This window comes from Nesoenas mayeri (assembly GCF_963082525.1).
Source record: "Nesoenas mayeri genome assembly, chromosome: 12".
Classification (NCBI taxonomy): domain Eukaryota; kingdom Metazoa; phylum Chordata; class Aves; order Columbiformes; family Columbidae; genus Nesoenas; species Nesoenas mayeri.
Window position 1 is genome coordinate 13,861,162 of NC_137547.1, and position 23,558 is coordinate 13,884,719.

At 45.4% G+C, this 23,558-nt stretch overlaps 1 protein-coding gene across 1 annotated transcript in view; it reads right to left on the reverse strand.

Moving 5' to 3' along the window:
- HYDIN (HYDIN axonemal central pair apparatus protein) overlaps positions 1-23,558 on the reverse strand; it is a gene marked incomplete at both ends in the record, with an annotated part of 136,703 nt that overhangs the window by 76,046 nt on the left and 37,099 nt on the right. The window contains 9 exon segments of the mRNA XM_080352011.1: positions 1,438-1,590; positions 4,917-5,081; positions 5,580-5,715; positions 6,962-7,062; positions 7,864-8,099; positions 10,069-10,136; positions 14,319-14,542; positions 16,445-16,563; positions 20,423-20,522. Of these exon segments, the coding sequence (XP_080208137.1) occupies positions 1,438-1,590; positions 4,917-5,081; positions 5,580-5,715; positions 6,962-7,062; positions 7,864-8,099; positions 10,069-10,136; positions 14,319-14,542; positions 16,445-16,563; positions 20,423-20,522 (1,302 nt within the window).

The window sequence follows — 23,558 nt, forward strand, 5'->3', positions numbered from 1 at the left end:
AAAGGAGGTGGCTGCTGAGGGTGAGGGAGCAGCTGGAGCACATCTCACCTGCTGCAGAGCTGCTCCCATCAGGCAGGCTCAGCATCCCTGTACATCCCTGTCTGAAAAGCCCTTGTTGAAAGGGCTGATAGAGCAAGTTCCCAGGACCTGCCTCCTCGAACATCTCCGTGATCTCAGCAGCTACTTTGAGAAGCCAAGATGCTCACCATGGGGTAATTCAACCCTGTGGAGCAGCAGAGTTCATCTTCACTGCAAGAAAAGAAACTATTCCTGAATCACCTCATATTATTGTTCTGACTAGCCACAATATTTGCAGAGATTACAGGGAAGCAGGATAGGTTTTATTGCCCAATCCCATAAATGAGGGCACTGAGGCAAGAGAGAGGCAGATTTACCCCTGCAAACCCCCTGGGGAGGGCAGGCACAACACCAGCATGGTGGTACCTAAACAAAGCTCTGCAGGACAGCCTTGGGTACAAGCATGCAAAAACCAGTATGACCCATCAGAGGTGGCTTGCTCTCTGCAGAGATGGAAAACAGACTTCCACTGGGGAATCAAAGCAAGCTGCCCTGGCAATCCCTCACTTTGAGGTTACATTTATTCTCCTGGGTACAGAAACTGCAGTGAAACAGCTGAAAAAGCAGCAAGATTGAAATTCAGCCTGGGTTGACCAGCCCCAGAAGTTCAACCCACCTAGCACAGAGAAGGACAAATCACCTCCCAATCCTGTTTTTTGTGAGGAGCACATCCCACCCAGCCTCAGCACACGAGCCCTTCCCAGCTGCATCCTTCCTGCTCTCCCTACCAGGGACACAGCCAAGCTCTCCTGCTGCTGCAGAGCTTGTCACACTACCCAGCCTCCATGAAGTAAATCTGTTTGTATAGCTGATCTCCAGAGATGCTCTGCAACACTACAGGGTCCACAGACTCCACAGGGACATGACCCTTACAAGTATATTTTTGTGCAACAACCCAGTTGGTTTGACTCCCAGTAGGTGTGAACCTCACCTCATCACAGCAGTTTGAGGACAGACATCACACCTTAGTCTCATTCATCAACAGGAGTATGACACAAAGCAAATGCAGATATAACAGGGAGACCCTAGGGAAACTCATGCCCTTTCAGGAGCAAAGGGGCCATAGGGTTCTCTTAATCTCCTAGAACATGACTCTCAGAGCCAAATACCTTTCACAAAATAAAAGGAAAACTTGTAAAAATGATCCAGACTGATTTCTGCTCAAACATCTATGCAAACTCTCTCTTTTACTGAGGAGTGCCCCAGCTAAAACTGTACTCAGAACCATGTTCTTCTTGCTACATTGTGATGGAATAACTTCCTTTCTTAGATAGCAATATGGAATTGTATATAAAAATCAAGTCACTGACTGCTATGGACCAGTCATTTTTGTTAGAAAATAGCCCCACAGATACTTACCATCTCTGTTGAGAAGGATGCAGGGATGACAGTCTGATTGGAGAGGTGGAGAATTCGGGAAGCATCTTGTAGAACTTGGATATTGCCAAAATTTATCTTACTCGGCTGCACGTAGACAACTGGTCCTTCTCCAATGCTCACTAAGTGGATTTTCTGCTCCAGGAAGCAGGTAGGAAAGATCAAAAAGAACAGGGAAAGTTTAAAAATATTAGACAGCTTTAAGTGTACTCCTAGACCAAGGGCTAATTACAGCTGTTTGAAGTTTTCAGTGTTGTAAGACTGAAACAGAAAGCCTGGAGCAAGTGTGGGGTCTCCAGCAATCCCATCTAGAAGCCACAAGCTCCCAGTTGCCCATGTTTGCTTTTTTCACATATGTGCTCTCCTTCCTCTACCCTGTGCCTGCTCTCATCCCTTTTACATGTTGGTCTTGCCCCAAGCCACCCTCTGACTCCTGCTGCTGCACAGTCACACTTGGAAAGCAACTTCTTTAACATTCCCACAACTACACCTGTGGAAACCAGCACAAGTCCAAAGCAAAGCAGGCTCTTCTGAGCAGAGATCATGCAAGTTAGTTGCCTCTGATTTGTGTCTATGTGTATTACTGGTATTATTTGCAGGTTTTTTTTTTATTTTGATAGTCTGAGATGCCAAAGTTTTATTCGTGCAGACTATTGGAGAAGGAACATGGGATCCCTTTGATAAACTACCTTCTTACACCATTAAAAACAATGAGAATTTATCCACTCTGGCTGGATTTCATCAGTTGCAAACACCCCAACTCTTAAACAGGATCTGAATGCATAAAACTCCCAAGACTGACAAGCTGATGTGCGATTCACTGGAGGGCACAGGGTATGATTTAACCACAAAAGAAACCAGCCTCCCTGATGCAAAACCTTTAATGATGTCTGACTCAAGGAAATGCCATTGACAGCTGTCAGAATCACTAGCCAGAAGGAGCAGCATCGAGAAATGTTCATCCCTTGACAGGGCACTGTGCAAGAGTGAGCCAAAAATCACGCACTGAGGCTGGTACCTCAGAAATAAGGAGTTGAAGCCATGTGTGATGGACCTTTTATCCCTCTGGGTGAAGGGAGGCACAGAGAGCTGCAGTTGGAGTGATGCTGCTCAAAGCTCCCAGAAAGAGAAAGCAGGGGCAAAGAGCTCTGCTGGCTTTGCCTCCAGGTGACAGTGGTACAAGAGCAGCAAAAGCAGGACAGAACCCTCTGGAGATGGGCAGAATAACTTCGGGAGGAAGCCCAGGCTAGCTGGCTTCAGTAAGTGTGTACTAACATGGTAGATATATCCTCGCCAAGGAAAGGGCTTATAAAAAAAAAAAATCTCTCCAGTCTTAAAGAGAGAAGAAAAATCTCATTCAACAGTGTTAAGGCAATGTTAACACACGTGGAAAGGCAGTAACAAGAATTGACAACTTCGTCAGCAGTAATATTGCCACACATATACCCCCTGTCCTGCCCCCAGCAGCACTGCTGGCTTTGTCAATGGGTAATGTCATGTCACATTTTATCATTTAGGAATGAAGAGCATCTGTCCCTGGCAGACAGATGTGGTTTGAGTGACCACTTAATTCTGATAGCAGCCAGCTGCCCAATCTCCTGCCTGTGGCACATGAAGCTTCCCTTCCAGTAATCCTAGGGTTGGGTTTTACCAGCTCCTTAATGCAGGAGATTACACACACACAAACTGAAGCTGGCACACAGTCACCAGCAAGCAAAATACCAGGCAAAAGACCCATGGAGGGACCCTACACAACCTGGATGAAAGATCTGTAACACACTTCACCTAAAACAGCGTCAAGACCTGGTCTCAATACCAGGTGGCATAACTTAAGACCAAGTTTATATTTTGCTTTATTGGAATACATTGCAGCAATTCTCCTGAGTTCAGATTTGCTCCAAATGATCCACAGGGGTGGGATTTGCCACCAGTCCAGGATCTATAAGAGCATGGTTAGCTGTTCCGCTAGCCCAGAAATTTCTGGGGAAGGCAACTACTGAAACCACACACAAACTATAGGACAGACCTATAGAAAACACAAAGAATCTCACCTGACAGCCTTAAATTCAGGTCCGTACTGTCAATACACCCAGTGAGGTTTCTACCAGCACTCACTGGGTCCTAGCAGCAACTCAGCATTAACACTGCACGTTAAAATTGACTTAATGGGCAAAAACACTGGCTCTATCTCATGCTAGTCATTTATTTGGGGACAGTTAGGATTCTCCAGCTGAAATGCTTGTCCTTTTGGGCAAAAACCTGACATATTCATCTCCAGATAAAAATGATTAAGGTAAAGTTTGAAACTATAAATTGCTAGTTCAAGTGTAAAAGCTTTGCAAAAACACTGTAGTTAAGTAAATAGTTAAACAGCTAGGTTATTCTAGCAGGGAGAAACGCTCCTTTTCAAGGGAAATGTGCCTTATATTTATGAGCAACTGTTTTGTCTAACTTCAGTCTTCCCTGCAAAGCCCATGTTGCCTGGCATTCCTGTTGACTGGTTTCCATGCACATCCACAAAGGCCTGGGTTGAGTTGTTCAGTGGTGTCCAGGGGCTTCAGCAGCATCATCTCCATTCATTTTAATAAAAGTTTAAATCCCTGCGACTACTTTCAAAATGTCAGTCTTCCTTTCTGTTACAGAAAGCTTAACATTCCCAGCAATCCTCTGACATCCTCTTCCGTGCTCAGGGAGATGACAAGACATTTTAAAACAGCTGCTTCAAAAGTTAATATCATTTTAAATTAAAATTTAATTAACTAAATTTATTCTAGATTTCAGCTATGCAAAGCCAGGACACTACATACAACTTTCTCCTGCCTACATTTTGTTGTCATTGCTGCTGGTGCGTATGCCTGAACGCAAACAACATATTTCAGGAGGCCCTAGCCAAGGAATGCTTTGCCTCATCCATTTCCAAGCTTGGCAAAAAACAAAAGTCTCTGTGCTCCAGCTGTAAGCGGTGTGGAGACTCGTGTGACTTCGGCTGAGGCTTTTGGTAAAGAGATACAATGGATATTTCTCAGATGTAACGAACCTGACTTTCAACATGGTTTCTTACACAGAGCTCGCTTTAGCAGGATTCAGAGATGCCCCTGTGTGCTCCTGAACAAAAGCCCTAATGAAGCATCAGCTGCTGTTCATCTAATAACATAGCAGCCTATGAGACCCAGGGATTGTGCTGGGTTTCAGACTGAGCTTGTTATTCTGTCTCACATATCCGTAAATTAAGCACCATGTCAGACTCTTAGATTATCGCCTGCCTAAGAAGATACCATCCTTCCTCTTCTTCAGACAGTAACTGTTGCTCATGCCATGAGTCTCTTCTTTCCTTGTCCACATGCAGTTATACATTACAAGCTGTTGTTTCCCAGCAAGGATCCTTGCAATTAGCAACCTTGCCTGTACACTTTACACCCCACCAAGATGAGTCACACAAAGACTCACATTCGAGGACTCACCAGTGGGGATTCTTCGCTCCCAAATATCGCGACACGAACAACAGTGTCCTGTTCTCCCATCCTCTGGGCTTCCAGTATCAACGGGACCTCCACCAAGCTGTGAGGCTGGATGACCCCACAGGGCGCAGGGCTGGAGTACCACACAGCAGCATCCTCCTTGTGTTTCTATAAAAGGGAAAGAATCAGAGTGACCTTTGAGAAAAACTTCTTGACATCTACCACAACAGCAATTAACAAATTTTAAAAAATCCCTAGGAGAAGGCAAAAAGGCACAGAACCAGCTGTGAGACTAGTACAGGATTAGCATCCTGAAAGGGTCCAAAAACTGACACATCTGCAAACATCAGCTCCTTTGCTGGCAGCCTCCTTGCAGCAGCTTTCCACACTCCTCTAAGTTTTCCTGCCTGAAAGTAACCCAAAGACTACAATAGAAACTACTTCCTAAAGAGTTTCAACTGCTTCCTAAAGTTTATAGTCAGGTAAGTTTCCATTTAAGCACTTCCTAAAATTTATATTCAGGTAGGTTCCTGTTCTCAAACCTTTGTTTGCTGAAAACAGGCATCCACCTGAATATAAACCTGCAAGGTCTTATCCAACCCCCTTTTTTTTCCTAATTAATAGCTCAGTAACATTTGAGGGCAAAAGGCAGATGCAATGCCAAACCTGAGGAAGAACCTTGTAGCAGCCTGGAAGATCGCTGTCATTCACAAGGGTCAGCATCTGCTGATAAGGGAATTTTAGAAAGCACCGTCCAAATGTCATGATGGGATTGAGCACTTGCACTGGAGGAACTATGCATCTAGAGAGAGAGATGATCAAAAGGGAATTAGAGATATTGAGAGAATGTAGAATTTGTTTACTCTCTAAATAGCATGAAATGGAGCATAACACATTTGTCACTGTCAAATAGACATTTAATACCCCTACAGCAATAAATCACTTTTAACTTCTTTATATTCATTTTTATTCTGCAATCTCTGGTAAGGGAAGGACAAATTGAGTCTCAGTATTGCAGCGGCTTGCCAGCGTGGCCGAGTGTCCAGGCAGAGCAGTGTCCTGTCCCAGAGATGTCTGACAGGCACCTTCACCCCGGCTGGTTTGCAAGGACCCTCTCAATGCTCCCAGCAAGACATGAGCTCTGGGGAAGCCTTCCCATCAAGGACCAATGCTCACCAGGGCTCAAGGAACACAAGACTACCAGTGTCTCACTAAAAACAACTCCCTCCTTTCCCACACCATTGTTACCCTGCCTGAAAACTCAGCCATTTGCCTCATCAATGGAGGGAACGAACCACCAACTGCCTTATGCAGTGGGTGATCACCCTCTCCCAGTTCCTGCAGCTACCTCGGTCCTTTATCCCCACACGTCCATAGACTCTGTTCCCATTTTTACTTATTTTACAGAATTGCAGCCCAGGCCTGCGAGAGAGAATAGCACCAGTGAGCTGCATCCCGCTTGTAATTAAACTGACACCCACTGCAGCACAACAGGACTGAATACGGCTGCAGCAAGAACATCTTTTGGCTTAAGTCTGAGAACATAAATGCTCAAAAGAACTAGAGGGAAGCAGAGAAATCTGAACTCACCTTCCACACAAAGAACTATTTTCCCTTTTGTAAGATCTTGCCTTCATTTTTCTCTCACTAGTCCTGCCACAAGCCCTTCCCCATTTGCACATCTTCATTAACTGAACCAGACAGCAGCTTTGAGTAGGCTGCTCGCTGCATCCCTAACAAATGTTGCATTTTGGTCACAACCCAGCAGAAGTTCATCGCTTGCAGGAAAGAAGAGAGCCATTTGGAAATTTGCTACACCTCAAGCACCAAAAAACAGGCCAATAATGAATATAATTACTGTTCCCATTAGAAAAAGGCTGAGGGCTGTGCCTGTCCATTGAGCACAGGTGCCTCTCAACATGGGCTGTTTTCAGAGCACTGCTGTTCTCGTATCTAGCTGGGCAGAAATAGCTCATTAAGCAACGGTTCTCATTTGGAGCTGGAGCCAGCAGACCATGTGCAAGGCAGCAGACGGGAAGTGCTGGTACCTGGCTGTGAGGAGCAGTGCCGACACCTCCTTGCCAACACCATCCACATCCACCACCAGAGCCAGCTCGTAACTCTTCACTGTGTTGGAACACAGGGTGACCTAGTGGAAGAGAAGAGCATCAAATACTTGATCACTCCCAAAAGCCGTAGTGTCCATGTGTGGTGTCCTGTGGTTCTTGTTCCACAGTACGGAAGGGAAGGTTTTCGCCCTAATTCTGCTGGCCCATGTGTAGAGCACAGTCTCCGGCAGTAATAAAAGCCTTCTGACAATATCTTTGTTAAATACACTGTGCAGTTATCAGGGCATATGTAAGCTAAATTAAAGCACAATTAGGCTAGTGCTCTACTCACCACAGTATTAAAATTAAGGGATCAGTTTTTCATCTCAGCTACAATAACAAATCTAGAGAAAGTCTGTTGACTTCAACAAAATGAGTTCAGCTTTACAGTGGGATGCTGAGGGCAGTTCACTGCTGCCAAAGCTTTTTCAGTCCCTACTGGAGATCACCACAGTGAATACAGCTCCTTCTGCTCCACAGGAGAAGAGAAATAAGAAAGAAAAGCAAACTGCTCTATATGATGACATCTCTCTTTTCAACAGCCACCTTCTGTCCTCACCCTTCCTCTGCCCACTTTAAATCAAGTAACTCCAAGCAGTTCTTGAAAACACATGAATGACTTTCTGCACTTGACCATATGGTACATGGTCTTCAGGTTATGATTTTGGAAACAAAATGGTGCTCCTTCAGAAAAGTCCTAGAGTAAACCAGCTAACAACAGCCTAACACTAGTGCATATATCTCACATTATGCTTAAATCTAGCAGTGCTAAAGCTCTCTTGTACATCAGTGAAGCTTCAGCTCAACCTGTGGAAACACGTATGGCCAGAATCTTCCCATACCTGGATGTTCGCATTTCCCTGGGAACGGATGGTCCCTCTGCGGGGCTTTATGATAAATTCATTTGGCTTGAAGTGACGCTGAGCTGCCCTTCTCCGGGGTGGGGGAGCGGAGTCCCTCATATGAGCAGAGCTGGTGACACTGGCGTCCCCTGAGCCGTCCCCAGGAATACGAAGGTTGAAAGTCATGGGCACCAAGGAGGTGTTGGTGAGGCAACATGACAAGGTGCGAGGAAAGCCTAGGAAAACAACACGAACAAATTTATGCACCTATTATCCCACAATTCCTGGTGTGAATATCCTGTTACAGTAAAACTGCGCTCAGAGTTTAGTTCTTTTCGATCTGAATTACAGCTGATTGAGAAGCTAAGTAAGGAATTAACTGACACTTAAGTTCTTTTTTACACTGATCATAGAGACTGCTTCCTTGGCAATGCTCACTCTTAGTGAGGCTGAACACCAGAAGTTTTTCTCTCTAACTGTGAGGAACACTATCACCTGCACCAACAGCAGCACCAACTATTTCCTCACTTACAAGTGTGCATTCAGACAGACCATCTGTTCTGAAAATCCAGTCCATGAAATTCCCTGTTAACTCTGTGAACGCTCCCAGTTTTCAATACATAAGAATAGTACATTGTCATCAAGGATAAGCTACAGCAGAAGAACGGATGGATGAAAGTAGGAGCTATAGCACGATGCAAAGCACTCTAATGCAGTTTCTCTAGGCGGGATCCTTAAGGCAATCTCCAGTTTTGGGGCAACCAGACTGAGCACATGACAATTTGCAGCCCACTTCACGTGAGGCAAGCCTGATGCTTAGAAATTAGCAGGAACCACATCCCACCTTACCTAACAAATGGGGTCATCACATCCACACTGCACACTGGCTTTTACTACTGCCTGCAAAGGTTTATATCACTTCAGCTTTCATGCTTGCTCTGCATAATGGAAAACCAGTGATACAACCACATCTGAGACAGGACATCAGCCCATAACCTGTTCTGCAGCAGACATCTGGCTTGGCTGGCCAGCTCAGCAAGAATGAGACACCTTCCATGGCTGTTTCCCAAGATGGGAAGGAAAGATGCAGAGGAAAACCAACTGCAGATACAGTGGGGAGTTTCTCCAGGCCCATCTCCAGTGCCCACTGCCCACCTCCAGCAAAGACTCCAGCAGGGAGGTGGGAGCTGCACAAAAAGGACAAACACAGACTTAACAATTCCAAACAAGACTGAAGTCGCCAGGCACAGACAACAGCCAGCAGTACAGTTAAAAAGCCAAAATATAATAGCTGCCTTCAGCTGAAAAGACCTTATTAACAAAATTAGATTAAGTAGGATGGATCTCCTATTGCATAACCATATTTCTTGCCTGGTATGTTTCTTGTTGTTTTATTTATTCAAAAGGAAACAAAGTGGTAGAGTGGTGATGTAGGGAGGGGAGGTAGCAGCTCAGGAAAAGTAATGAGTTTTCTTAAAAAGTCCACAAACAGCATGAAAACACAGAGGCATCCTGGGCACAGAATGATAATGGCCCTTCAATCAATCCACAATTGATTTCACATTTAAACTTTAGATCATCTCAGTATAAAGCCTTTTGTGAGACTCAGATGGAGAACCCAAATTTGCATTTCAATGGAGACACTCTGGATGCTCACCAGGGCTGTCAGCAGAGCTGCGCTTTTGGTGAGGAAGGAGAAGGAGTCCAGGACACTGGGGACATCAGTGCCCAATGCGGAGCTATTACCTGGGCATATTACCTTAAATGTGATGAGGTACCCTCACATCACTAATTAACATCTCACATTAAAGGTCAGGTGGGTAAAGAGCATCCTTGCCTTACAAAAGGAACATTTACCAAGAGCAGCTACAGACCAGTATGCAGTTTAAACTCCCCTTCTCTTGCAGTCCCATCCCTTGGGCCCTCCCAGGACAAGGACTTTCACAGCCATTCTGCTGCCAAATATTGGGAAGCTGGGGCTGAACAGAATATGACACACATCACAAAATACTAACTTTCTATTCCTTTGGTCCTATTTGATCTCATTATGGCAAAAACACTGCCTACGCAACCAGCAGCCCTGGTTTGAACACCCCAAAGGCTGTTTTGGAGGAAAATGAGTGACAGATGCTCTTATGTTCAAGTGCTCCATTTTGGTAATGCACAGACCTCCCCAAACTGTCTCCAAGCTCACAGCACACTCACCAAATGAGACATCACCAAAGACAAGGGAAGGTACATTGAAATGAAAAGTCGGTCCGATGACACAGCCCCTGTGAAAACAAAGGCAGAGGAGGCACTGGCTTAGTTAAAGAGAACTGCAAATCTTTCAGCTTTTTTTACTGCTCAGATGGATCAAAGCCGGTCTCAGAACCATGGTGGGGATCAAATCAACCCGTCACTCTTGTGCTCAGCACAGCATCCACATGGACAGGAGGCAGCCAAAGCAAAGTGGTCAGCAGCTGACAGCTGCTGAAGTGGCTGAGGGCACCACATCAAGGCAGGGGAACAAGGGTATGTCCCCAAGTTGCTCCTGGCCCAGTGAAGAACCATGAACAAGTCATGGCTCTGTGCCTCAGTTTCCCCATCTCTAACTTGATGGACACAGAGGTAACTCACCTTCCCAGCTGCAGGTTCCCCTGCTCTGGTATTTCTTAGCTAGAACCAGTGCTTGCATGGAGTATATCAACATGTTTCTCAGATCTTGACCCAAACAATCATTATGCATGCAGGATTTTGAGACATGAATGCACGGGAGACCCAAACATCCATTGAGAAAAGCGGTAACAGCTCTAGACAGCAGACAGTTGCATCTCGGAAGAAAGTACCAGCTAGTCACCAATGCACCAGCTGACACATCCAAGAGAAATACATCTTAAACTACCAAACATGCTTGTCCTGAACCCACCACACCCCATTGCCTGTCCTTACATTCAGCAGCCAGGCTCAAAACTCCTGAACTCACCAACATCCACTGAAATCAGCACTTGGAGCTGCACAACATTCATTAATTTACTTCATGGTTGATGCCAGTCAATGCCAGCTCTGCTTCTTAGTTCAAAATCAAGGACCACAGTGAATAGTGACTTCTAGTTTTCTTCCCAGGACTGCCACTGGGTCTGTTCTGCACATGAACAGACCCCAGTATCTCACAGGAGGGACCTGAGTTCATTCAGTATACCTTTCTAAACACCAAAGAAACAAACATTCAAGACCTTGTAAAGTTGGTTTCCAAGTAAAGGAAAGAATAATCACCTACAGTTTGGGTACCTTCTGTTTGCACTGTCAAACATCAGTGAGAAAAATTAACTTTTAGGAGTTTCAACCCAATGTTAATTCTTGATTCTTGGAGATGAATCAGTTCCTGACACTAAGTCAGGTAGTAAATCCCTTCTGCTGCTGAAGTTCCTTCTCCAAGGACCTCATATAATCACACCTAACCCCCCAACAGCTTACTTTGGATGGAGCACAGGGAGACAACTGAAAACTACCTCCAAACCAACCACGACTGGGGATCGCACTGGGAAAATGCCAAGGATGAGCCTTGCCAGGCAAGCAGGGACGTGACTGCCATTTCTGCTGAGCGCACCGTGTCCAAGTGACTGCCCAGAAGATTCAGGCAAGGAGCCAACCCAGAGCTCTGTGCACCATAGCTGATAACAGTGCAGCTTGCAAAAGAATGGAAGGAAAGGCAGTGTTTTTGGCAACGGCTGTGTTTTACAGTAGCACTAAATAATGCACTTGTGAAGGGAGATCAGGGTCCTTGCAGAGCAGGAAGGATAACTCAAGGTGGGAGAGGAACCACTTGAAATCTCATCTCTGTCCCCTCCTTTGCAGCCCAGTGTCCCACCAGTCATTTCACCTTCATTCAAAAGAACCAGGAGTTTTTCCTCCATGGAGGACTAAATCCAGTATGCAGAACCTCCCAAAGAGGGAGACTCAGTTTGACCTGGGGGTTGGACATCTCAAAAGAGTTTGAAAACAAACAGTTTGAGTTGTGGGGCTACCAAGTGAGAGATAAGGGATCCTTGAAACACAGGCAAGACAGAAAGCAAGGAGTCAGATGACATCTGAGAGGGGACTGCAATGGGAGTTACTACTGACGGATAGCTGTAGAGGAACAGATGGAGACACTGGGTTACCATCAGATGGGCTACACAGGAGCCATCATCCAGAAGGAGAGGAATACAAGGATGAGGAAGAAAGTAAAGAAAGGAACATCCATTGTCTTTACTGAGACAGAAGGTCTGCACTGAGCTCAGGGCTGTGCTGGCAGAGAGGAGGAGGTGCTGGACACTGGGAGACAGGGCATCAGTGGAAAAACAGGACCTTTTCATTTGCTTGTGGGAAGCTGACAGCTCTTCCCTTCCCCAGGAGCAAGGCCACCGCGGGGCAGCGGCAGGGGGCACAATCCAAGGAAAACTGTTTTTCCTGTGATAAGCACAACTTTACAATTGAAACCTGCCCTTGCCCAAGGAGAAAGCTGCTTATGCAACAACATCCCATGACCAATTTGGGGGAGGGACAGAGGAGAATAAATTCTTTGATTGTGAAGTGTTCCCTCTTGATTTCCAAAAAAAGCAGCACTTTCCCTCCAAACACAAAGCCAATGTAATTGTTTCTCTACTGAGGTAAACAAACCTACTCACCTCTCTTCTCTTGCAAAGTAATAACCTTGTTGTTCTTTTTTGTCCATTTCCCTTGCCTTATTGATAAAATCAACTGCAGATTCCTTTCATTCCTTTACTACCTTGATCTAGTGCCTCTCAACAGCAGCAACCAGCCCAACAGCTCCAGAGCACACAGCATCAACTTTCCTGCCTACACCATGTTATCCCACCAGCCCATGGTTAAGACCAGCTTGGATAAGTTTCTAAGTGAGTTTTGCCTCTCCTACCCTATCATCAGCTTATTTCCCCCCGCCTCCTCCCCTTTGCTTGGTGAGGATTATTTTTTGCAGCAGCACCAGCCCATGGGATGATGCCCAAGTCCTTGTGACAGGTCTTGCTGCAGAGCTCCCCATCATCCACATCAGCACTTTCCTGGCTGCAGAAAGGAGGTACTGTAGCACTCGCTGTGCAAGAGCCAGGAGGACAGCTTGTCCTAATGCATTAGTGTGAGAGATGATGAGGCTGCTGTCACCCATTTTGCAGAGATTAACAGAGGATCTTAAAAACACTGCCTCCGGCTGCAGAATCACCCAGGGCTGGCCCATCACTCCACCATCTCCAAAATTCTGTTTGCCTTGCTGTGTTCAGGTGGGGCACCCCAGGCCATCCCCCGCCCAAAGCTGATACCATCACATTGGCCATGGCCCAATGAGTAAAGATTTACCTGTAAGAAGGAGTCACTCCAGCTCCTGGGTTCCCAGACTGGGCAGAAGGCATCTCCACACCTTTCCTGTCAAACTTTTTTCCAGCATACTTAATCACTTAAAGCCCTGGGGTTCTCACAGAGAGATGTCAAAGGGTCACAAAAGGAACCTGCTGTTGCCAAATTCTGTGCAAACAGTGTCCTGGAAATTCACAGAGCCACCCTGGCTCAACCATGAAGGCAAAGCTGCTTCCCAGATGAACCCAAGACTTCAGAAGTTAAACTGGGTATTGAGACCATAGGAGGCATGGTCATGGGTGGCCAGCAGGTTGAGGGAGGAGATTCTGTCCCTCTGCTCTGCTCCGGTTGAGACCCCACCTGCAGTGCTGGGTCCAGCTCTGGAGCCCTCAGCACAGAAAAGACATGGACCTATTGGAGGGGGGCCAGAGGAGCCACAGAAAAGATCAGAGGGATGGAACACAGGCTGAGAGCTGGGGTTGTGGAGCCTGGAGAAGAGAAGGCTCCAGGGAGATCTTATTGAAGCCTTTCAGTACTTAAAAAGGGCCAATAAGAAAAATGGGGACAGGATTTTTAGCAGGGCCTCTCACGATAGGACAAAGAGTGACAGTTTTAAACTAGAAGAGGGGAGACTCATATATAAGGAAGATTAATAAGGAAGATTTTTTTTTTTTTTTTTTTTTTTTTTTTTTTTACAATGAGAGTGGTGAAGCACTGGCCCATGTTACCCAGAAAGGTGGTAGATGCCCCATCCCTGGAGACATCCCAGGCCAGGCTGGATGGGGCTCTGAGCAACCTGATTTGGGTGAAGATGTCCCTGCTCATGGCAGGGGTGGCACTGGATGAGCTTTGAAGGTCCCCTTTAACCCAAACTATTATATCATTTCTTCTCACAGACAACTACATTTCATTTCCTGCAGCAATTGCGAGGTTCAAACTGAAGTCAAGGTTCAAAGTCAAACTGAAGTCAAGGCTCTTAGTCTTATTTCTGATCCTAGTATCCCCACACTAAGACCTTAGGCAACATCTTTTTTCTCTGCTCAATTGTAAAATAAGGTATGTGTGAGATGATTACCCAGAGACAGCCATGGATGTGCCCACTGAACTCCTGTAACCCTTCTCACCTGATAGTCAAGGTCACAGGCTCGGGGGATCCATTCACCCTGAACTTAAATTCTTCTGTGAACTGTCCCAGGACAGTGGAACTGAAGGAGATCTGGATGACTTGGAGCCCATCTGGCAAAATGGTGCCTTCCTGGGGAAGAAAGGTGAAGGAGGAGCCCAGAGCTGTAGCTGGAGGAACCAAGCTGAAGATACCATCAATGGCTCCTTTATTAAACAGGATCGCCTGCAGCAGCAAGAAAGCAAAACAGAAATACATAAGGAATCTCCCTTTCTTACAGAAGGCTGATTTGTTTTCTGGTTTAACAATTAACATCCGTAGGAGGCAGAAGATGCTGTGTGCTGCTGCTTGGCCAAAGTCAAAGAAAATACAACAGGACAAGTTCTGCCTTATGGGTTTTTTCATGCAAAGCAGTGATAACTTCACAAAAGCAGAGTCACTTTAGGTTTATTCCACTGACACAGAGCAGTCCACTTGAACTTGCAGTGCAGAGGACCTGCTCAGCATCACCAAGTTGATTGCAACCCATCCCAAAGACCAGTTGCAGCAACCACTTCTGCTCCAGACAAGTCCAAACCTGCTAAGCACAGAACACGTTCTGCTTCCCTTGCACTCCCCAACTCTGCTAGGGTATATCATTTAGGTTTATTTTTTCTCTTATCTGATAGTTTCTTAGTCTCTGCTCAACTGGAAGTGTCAGGAAAGGACAAGAGGGAAGTGCACAGCAGCTCCCTCTATTCCAAAGGATTTCTTTCCTAAATATTGACCACCACCACCTAAAACTTTCCCATTATTAGAATTTACTACAAATTTAGAACAAAGTCAAACTTTGAACATTCAAGAGGTCTAATGCCTCAAACAAGTGACACAACACACAGCAATTGTTGAGGTTCACCTTTTATGTTGATCAAGAAGTGCCCATGTCTGCTGCAAGCACTGGCAATCAGTCACCAACAACTTACCCAAAGCAAAGCTGTAAAGTTTCTGACTGCTGCAGGCAAAATCCTGCCATTTCCACAGACTTATCTGCTTTGGATTTTGCTTCCACGCTTTTTATCCTTGCAAAATCAGTCAGAAAAACTGAGACAGAAACACAGAAATGTCCCTTTTTTAATTCTGGGGCTGCTATTGAAAATATTTGTGTATTCAAACTCCACAATGGTAATCTGAGAACTCCTCTCTCCTCTCATGTGTTTCACACCTTTATTACAAATTGCACTTAGGGATGCTGCACTGAACTGAGGTTTACCTTCGGTCCAGCTGCTTAGTACAGCACTAAGTATCATCTACTTATTCACATTTTGTCAAGTAATGAAAGTAATAAATTGATATAGAGAGAATCAATAAAGTATCAGCATTAAAAATGCATAGAGAGCACAATATTTTGGTAAGAAAACACCTTAATGTGTCCTTCTCTGACACAGTCAAGCTTTTGAAAGTGTCTGGCATGATGTATTGCCTCATTTTCTACCTCTTTCAGTTGCTCTACCTTATTTTTTTGCAGAAGATTTGACACCATTGAGGGGGAGGCAAATATGTAGAAAATTCCTTTGCTTCATTTCCAGAAATGCTTTGCTCTTTATAGAGGCAGAGATGTACTTAGTCCAAAGTGTGGCAAGAGAAAGCACTCCCCATTTCTCTGCGAGGGGCAGCTCTGAGCCAGGAGGCTGCACCTCCTCTGCCTCCCAGGAATCCGCAGGATGCATTTAACTGAAAAAAAAACATGCTTGCAATGGTCTTGAGTTCAAATGTAATTTGTTCCAGCTCCTATTCAACAGCCAGAGTACAAGGGTGCCTTGCATCTTGGGCTGAAACAAAAGTCTCTGAATACTTATTTTTTGGACCCAGTGTTGCTTTCATGTGTCAACAGGGTTGTTTTATTTTTCTTGCACAAAGTCTCCCAGCTGCCCTCGAGAGGAGGTTGCCAAAAAGCAGGGATTAGAACTTCAAGAGCAACATACACACCTTTCAGACCCCATCAAAAGTATGCAGATCCTGTGAAATCCCCCCAATTTGACTATGTCAAGTATTCCCTGTTCATAACTGCCTAAGCTGCCAAAAATCTTGCAGGTGCACAATGTTCACTGCTGCCCTGGAAGTCACCAAGATCTAGTCCATGCTGCTCACCTCGTAGCTGTGGGTTGATCCGACAAACACCTTCCCGATGTCCAGCTGCTCAAAGCTGAAGCGGAGCCGGGGTCCGATGCCCTCCCCTCTGATGCGCAGGGGCAGTCTGGTCTCACGGCCTGGGGAGACATGTCCATTTCAGCACAAGAATTCTCTACATCTTGGGTTTTACAGGCTGCCTCAATGTTATTCTCACACTGGAGGGGACCAGCTCTAGATGCTCCAGGAGAAGATACAGGATCTTCTCTTCCCTCAGGAGCCATGTCCTTGAGCTGGTTTCTAATTTTTAACCAAGCCCTGGGGTTGGTTTCTAATTTAGTGATCTGTTTGCACCTTGAAAAAAGTGATGCTGAGTTTAAAACACAATCTCCAAATTTCTTCCCATGTGATCAGATGAGCTTTGAAATCTATTCAGTGAAGGCACAGAGCTCATGAAACAGAACTGAAGATAAAAATATACTCTCTATACTGATGCAATCAGAGATGACAGCACAGGAGTGGAGAAGTATGAGCGCAAGCAAGGTGAAGCTCCCTGGTAATGGTGATACGCACACCTGAGGGCTGCTTAGAGCAGGCAGAGCCTCTGCCCAACATACAGGTTCATACCTGGGTGCTCCAGGGCCCACCTCTTGCAGCAGCACCTAAGTAAGACAGGGCTTTATGATCTCCAGGGAGGAGAAGGACTCATCTAGTCCCAGCATGATACCAAGAGCTCAGCTTTGTAAAGACACCTTACCTGAGGCATGCTGAGCAGATATGGAAAACCAGCCTCCTCACCACTGAGATCAGATGAGCCATTAATATACTTCTAATACACACATCCCTTCCTGCAAAGGTAACTGAGACCACGAGGCTTATAGTTTAAGATGTTAATTTTCTTCCATAAGTCTGCTAAGATGACATAGTGCAGGATGTTTTAGTCTGAAGGCTGTTCTGAACAACTGAAGCAGCCCAAAGCACCTGAATCCTTGCTCAAATTTCAGCTTTCCCCTCCCTGCCATCCCGTTCTACTCCACAGGGAAAGCAAGAAGCACAAGGAGAAAAGAGCCCCAAAAGTTGTATATAACCTTTGCTGTAGCTTTTGTGCAAAAATATTCCTCTGTCCTTCAAACTCCTCCTGTGTGATGCTCAACACTCATTAAAGATTAGAAATCGAAGGTTGTTTTTTTTAAAAAGTCTGCTGCATAGTTATTCTAGAAATTTCCAAAATGACTTTTTATCGCAAAGAGCAGCCCAGGTGTGACAACACAGTGCTGAGATCACAACTTGAAAAAGCTCTCCTGGAACAGCCTTTTTGATCTTGCAACCATGGCATGAGGATGTTTGATAATGTCCAAAGCCAGAGACAAAGAGCTAAGGAGCTTTTGTTGAATTCAACATTTTGAAGTGGATGTAGCCAAAGCCCAGCTGAAAGAGATGAGAGTTAGGTTTCACAGCTCAGGCATTAATTGAAGGGCTATGTGTTCCCACTGCATAGATATTATAAAAGATATAGTACTGGGTGCTCTCTGTCAAAAGATTTGTCCAGCTTGCATCACGTGTCCCAGAGCACACAGACCACAGGTGTGGAAGGGCTACAGCCTCCTTGTCCTCAATCCCAAATCCATACATCATTACCATGGAGTGAGAATTTGATCTCAGAGGGAATAATATCTTGGCACATCATGCAGAGTGCACAATTTGGCATTGCTGTCTTGCTTTTAAATACTTTAAGGGTGTAGGTGGCCCAACAGCACAGGATTTTGTTGCCCAAGTCCTTAACTTCTGCTGGTGCAGGACAGTTCTGTCACAAGGTAAGGGAGTGATCATCCTTTGGGATTTTGCTTCTCCCTGCAAGAGTGGCTTAGACAGGGGTTTTGCAAGGTACAATCCACTACAGCTCTGTGTGCAGACAAACCTAAAAATGAATTTTAGGTGTTTGAGCCCCCACTGTGTTCTTCCTTCTAGCACTCAAGATCATGGCTTTATTTGCATAAATAACTAAGAAAGTTAATTTTGAGCTTAAATATTTGCCAAGAGCAAATTTCAAACCACTTTTGAACTGCCAGCTTTGCAAATTGCACAATGCTGATCAGTTCTGTAAATCACCTGATCCAGAAGCATCTGCTAAGCAATTTGCGGAGGCACCTGCAAAAAACAGTGGAGGCCAGCAAAGCCCTTTTTCAGTGGGGCATGAGATCAAGCTGCACAATTCACAGTGCTGCACCGGGGCAAAGCTTCCAAATATTCCCAGCAAGGGGCAGGCATCTGCACATCACACTCCAAAGAGATTTGTGACTGGCATGCAAATTCATGAGGAACTCAGTCACACTTCTTAAGAGAAACCAAGAAGCAAAATTGACTCCCTAGTTAAAGATTGTCATTTTCTTCTTTAAACTCTTTTTGCACCCAGGGAGCTTGACTCTGGGACAGTTTCCATTCTAACAATACAATGGATCTGCTCTGGTTTTTAAGAGATGGGGTACAGGCACATCATTTAAATAATCACCTCAAGGTTCTCTTCCAAGGAGCCAGTGGAAGAGTTAATATCTCCCAAGGGCCCATCGAGGTCTTTGAAGAGCAGGATCCTCTTTCTAAACACAGATCATTTGCCCAGCTCTGTTTTCTATAACTCTCAGATCAGCTCCAGGGTTGCATGCAGGTAGTTTTCCTATTTCTCTGTAACAAAAACAACTCTCCTGGCACAACCCCTGGAGATCCCTGCAAAGTGATGGACACCATCAGCAGCACAAAAATCCCAGAGCCAAGAGCACAGCACTGAGCAAAGAACCCCTTGGGAACAACTTTTAAATAAATCAATCCTTTCCTTCCACAGCTCTAACAACTGCAGCTGGTGGGCAGGAAGACAGTTTGTTAACACAAGCCCTGTGTAATTATTGTAGGTGGCATTTGCCAAGTAAACCCTGCACAATTACTGTATAAATAAAAAGCTGGTTTGTGACATTTGTACCCATCAGCTCAGAGCAGTAAGGAAAGAAACAAAGCAGCTGGGCTAGTGATTTCCCCACCCTCCAGAATGGGAGCCTGGCTGCTGGAGGACCACGAGTCCCGCACCTCTTCCTCTTAGGTGGAGAAAACCATGATGATCCCTGGATAGAAATCTGACAGCCTTATCCCACTTTTGAAAAGCACCTTAAGCAGCACCTTGCAGAGACACAGAGGAAGGACAAGGTAACCTGAACCAGACAGCTTGCTGCAAGCATTCCCTGCCCCATGCTAGCACAGCAGAGCGATCCCCTCTGTAAGGGTAAAGATGGGATAACTCAGGTGGGTCAATGATAACCACTCCCAGAAAATTACTTGATAGCACTTTTGTAAGACAGGATGAGCATAAAGCTTGTCTAGCAGACAGCTTGCACTCCGATTTCCAGGAAGGGTGATCGCCCTGCTGAGTACAGCAAGACCTGTGCAACACTACCCAGGTGCACCATAGACTAGGAGTCCCAAGGTGACAATTCCCACACAGGGACAGAAGCACATGCTGGCCACAGTTGGTCCTTCTGCAGACACCCCACACTCAGCAGGGCTCAGCCACCTGAAATCTGGCAAGGTCTGTGCAGCAGGAGGGGATCCAGGGTTTGGGAGCACATTGGAACTCAGCTCATACCAGCTCAGGAATCTGATGATGCAATCACATAATAAAGACTCATCCTGGAGTTAAATGGTCTACAGGGGCTTAATGGTCATCTGCTAAAGCTGTTCTGTTGTGTAGCTTTGTGGTCTTTACAGACACCTCACAGCAGAGCAAATGCTGGCAAACCCATGGCATGAAAACTTATCCTTCCACTGCCTCGGTTGTTCTGGGATCAATAACCCAAGCTCAGCCAGGCATCCTGAGGGCTGGCCTTGGACAGGAGACCCCCTGGAGACCCCAGAGACAGTGGGCATGAGCCAGCACTGCCCTGCTGACCACTGACCCTTCCTGGCAATTACACATGAACCAAGTGGGATGGAAGCCTATTTGTGCCTTCACTGTACCTGAGATGTCACAGTAGACTGTTTCTTGATACACTCTGGCTTCTTGGGGTTTAAAGATGACATTAACTTCAGCTGAAGAATTTGGCCAGACATCTCCCTCCTAAAACAGAAGCAGACAGCAAACCATTTATCTTTAAACATTACCTTTCTTGTTTTCAGCCACAGCCTTGTAGCCTATATTTAGAGCATCAATGAAGAACAAGGAGCAAGCATCACTTAACAAAAGTTATGAGTTTGGAAGCAGCTGTGAAAAAATATTTTAAGTCCCTTACCTTTAGTGGCACCTGGTACAGGCATTTTGTTAAATTAGGGGTACAATGGAGCAACCAAACTGGCTCATACTCCATAAAATCTAGCAGGATTTCTTCAGAGGTGCCAGCTGGTCTAAGGAAAAGGTACCTCTCTCCAGCAAACCTTCCCATATATCCCTGTATCACTATGGCTACAAGAACACTTCTACTCTGACCAGGAGAGACTTAGCAAATCAAACGGGTTTTTCTATTCTTAGTTACAAAGGTCCTGCTTCTTATATCCTTCACATGCATGTGTATTTAAGTATATAATGCTCTCCAGTGAGTCTGAGATCAGTGAAGAACAGACACCTTCCCCACTGCCGGCTGCTTCTGCCCCGTGCCATGAGTGGCCAGCCAGCACGCAGGTTACAAAAGATCTGAGAATGAAGCTGAGAGTTGGATGTGTGCTGTTTGTCTCTGCAAAGCAAACACACTCCTGTTTCCCTGAACACAGGCTCAAACAAGGAAAGATGGGATTTGCTAACAGCTCCATACCTCTTTCAACCAAAAATCAACTAAAATAACTTTTCCTTGTCGTTCTTTGAGATTTAAGTCTGGGCCGTGCTACCAGTGTTTCTGTAAGCGCCTGCGCTTCCTTGGGAGCCTTGTCACTAATTTTTGGAGGCATCCCTGGTTTGTAAAGCTTCTTACTTCTTGCAACTGGTTTAAATAAAGGCAATACTTATACTCCTTCAACCCCTACATTACAAATGTCTGTTCATGCATTTGTTGACAAATACATGCACCTCTGACAACTCTAGTAACACTCTACCAAGAATGAAAAATGTAGCTTACAGGAGGAGATAAAAAGAACAGTTATTTTTCTATCAGCAAAGTGTGGCTTTGATTCTGCTTGCTTCTGGGTATGCTCAGCTCTTTGTCCGGGAGAGTCTAGAACTGACTGGAGCCTCCAGCACTCCTGCAGCATAAATATTAAATAACAACAATACTTCTCATCGACTTAGCGCTTATAGCTCAAAAGACAGTCCCCACAAAAATTAAAGAGCTATGACATGGTGAGTTATTGGGCTGTAACTGCAAATAATTCCCTAATGCGCAGCCTGCTCAGAGTCAACAGAACAGATGAAAGAATAGGCAGAGGAAAGTTTTTCAACCACCAACAAACCAATAATAAGAAAAGGAAAGTCTGAAAGAATTAAGTCACTTGGAATTCTTCTCACAACCTAGAGAAAACACATTTGCCAGATCAAATATACTTCAGGTTTGTATCCAGCAAGCAACTGGATGAAGATGAAGCCTTACTAGATGACAACACATTTGCTTGAGAAAGCAGACTGGGGACATTAGCCTGCAACCCACAGCCAGCATGCCAGGTATCAGATCCCCAGGTCCCACAGGGATGCTGCAGGGAGACACAAGCATCCAGAGAGTTATCTTGCATTTACAGGAATAAAAAGCATTTGGGGTGCTCTGAACAACATAAGCTCTGCTACAATGCCCTGGGGCTTGCCTAAGCCAAGCCACTGAGTGAAAAAAAATTAACACTCAGATGACAGATTTCCCTAGTTTAGCTAATTAGAGACTAATAACTCACCAGTGCTCATCACCCAGGGGCTCACTGTGCATTTAACAGACTGAATTCAGTTGTCTCACACCGGGCAGACCATTCCTAGGGAGGAAGACATGCACTAGGTAGCTGCTTGTATTTGCTTCAAGCCCAACAGCTGCCGCAGAACACACATCTCCGTTCACCGGCGCTCTGTGCTCCTCCTTAAAGGGTGCTGAGCTGCCCAGTGGTGTGTTCTGATGCTGCAGCTGCTGTGGTCCTCTGCCCAGATACCTGCAGACAGCCTTTGTTCGGTTCCTACCCAGCAAACGGTGCCTTGCCGGGCTGACCAGCACCATCGGCCACACAAACCATCACTGCTGACACACTGGGGAAGGACATTAAGGAAATGCTGAGGACAGTGATGATACTTGAGGTCTTCACCTTACAGAGGAGCATAAAGGAAGGGAGGAGAGCACATCCTGAGCCTTAAAACCAAAACACAGGCATGCTGTAAAAGGGAGAGAAGCTCAGCAATGAGTGGGAAATGAAATGAGCCAAATTTCAGAACAGCCACCCAGATCGGTCTCCGTTTTCTCTGTAGAGCCTCATAGGCCAGACAGCAAGTCAGGGATAAGGTATTTGAATGAGACAGGACAGCAGTGTCAAGGCTGAGGATAGAAACTGATGCTGGGCTTTGACTATAGTTGTGCCATCAGGCTTATGAAGGCTGTACAGAGCCAGACTACCACGGCAGGCAGCTCAGTTTTCACTGGCTGACAGGCAATGCCTACCGTAAGCTGAGCATCCGATTTGTTGGGACAGTGTTATACCTTGCAAGACTTTGGGATCTATCTGAAAAAGCAGTGTCAAATTTTACACAATGTCATCATTTAGCACAACATTGACTACTCTAAAGCAAAGCTCATACAAAGAAAAATGAGGTCTCATAGAGCCACATAATTCCTGGGAAACTTGAATAACATCCCTCCTTCCACCAAGGCCAGAAAACAAATTTCTTTGAGTCTAACACCGCAGTATCAGTCTTTCAGCTCAACTGTCTAACAAAGTACTGTTTTGCTGCTTGTTTCTACTGGATCACAAGCTGATGGTACTTACTGGTCTATTTTATGTGCTGCAATTAGATATATTGGCCCCATGGACACTTGGGGCAGTTTGTTCATTACTCAGAGGCTGACAAATGCAATACATCTCCCTTTAATGGAAGCAAGTGTAATACAATTCATAAGCAAAAATGAAGCTAAGCAGGAAAGGAAGAAAATTGAAAAGAACTGTTGGCCTGATGAATATGTATCTGCTAACAACAGTGCACTTT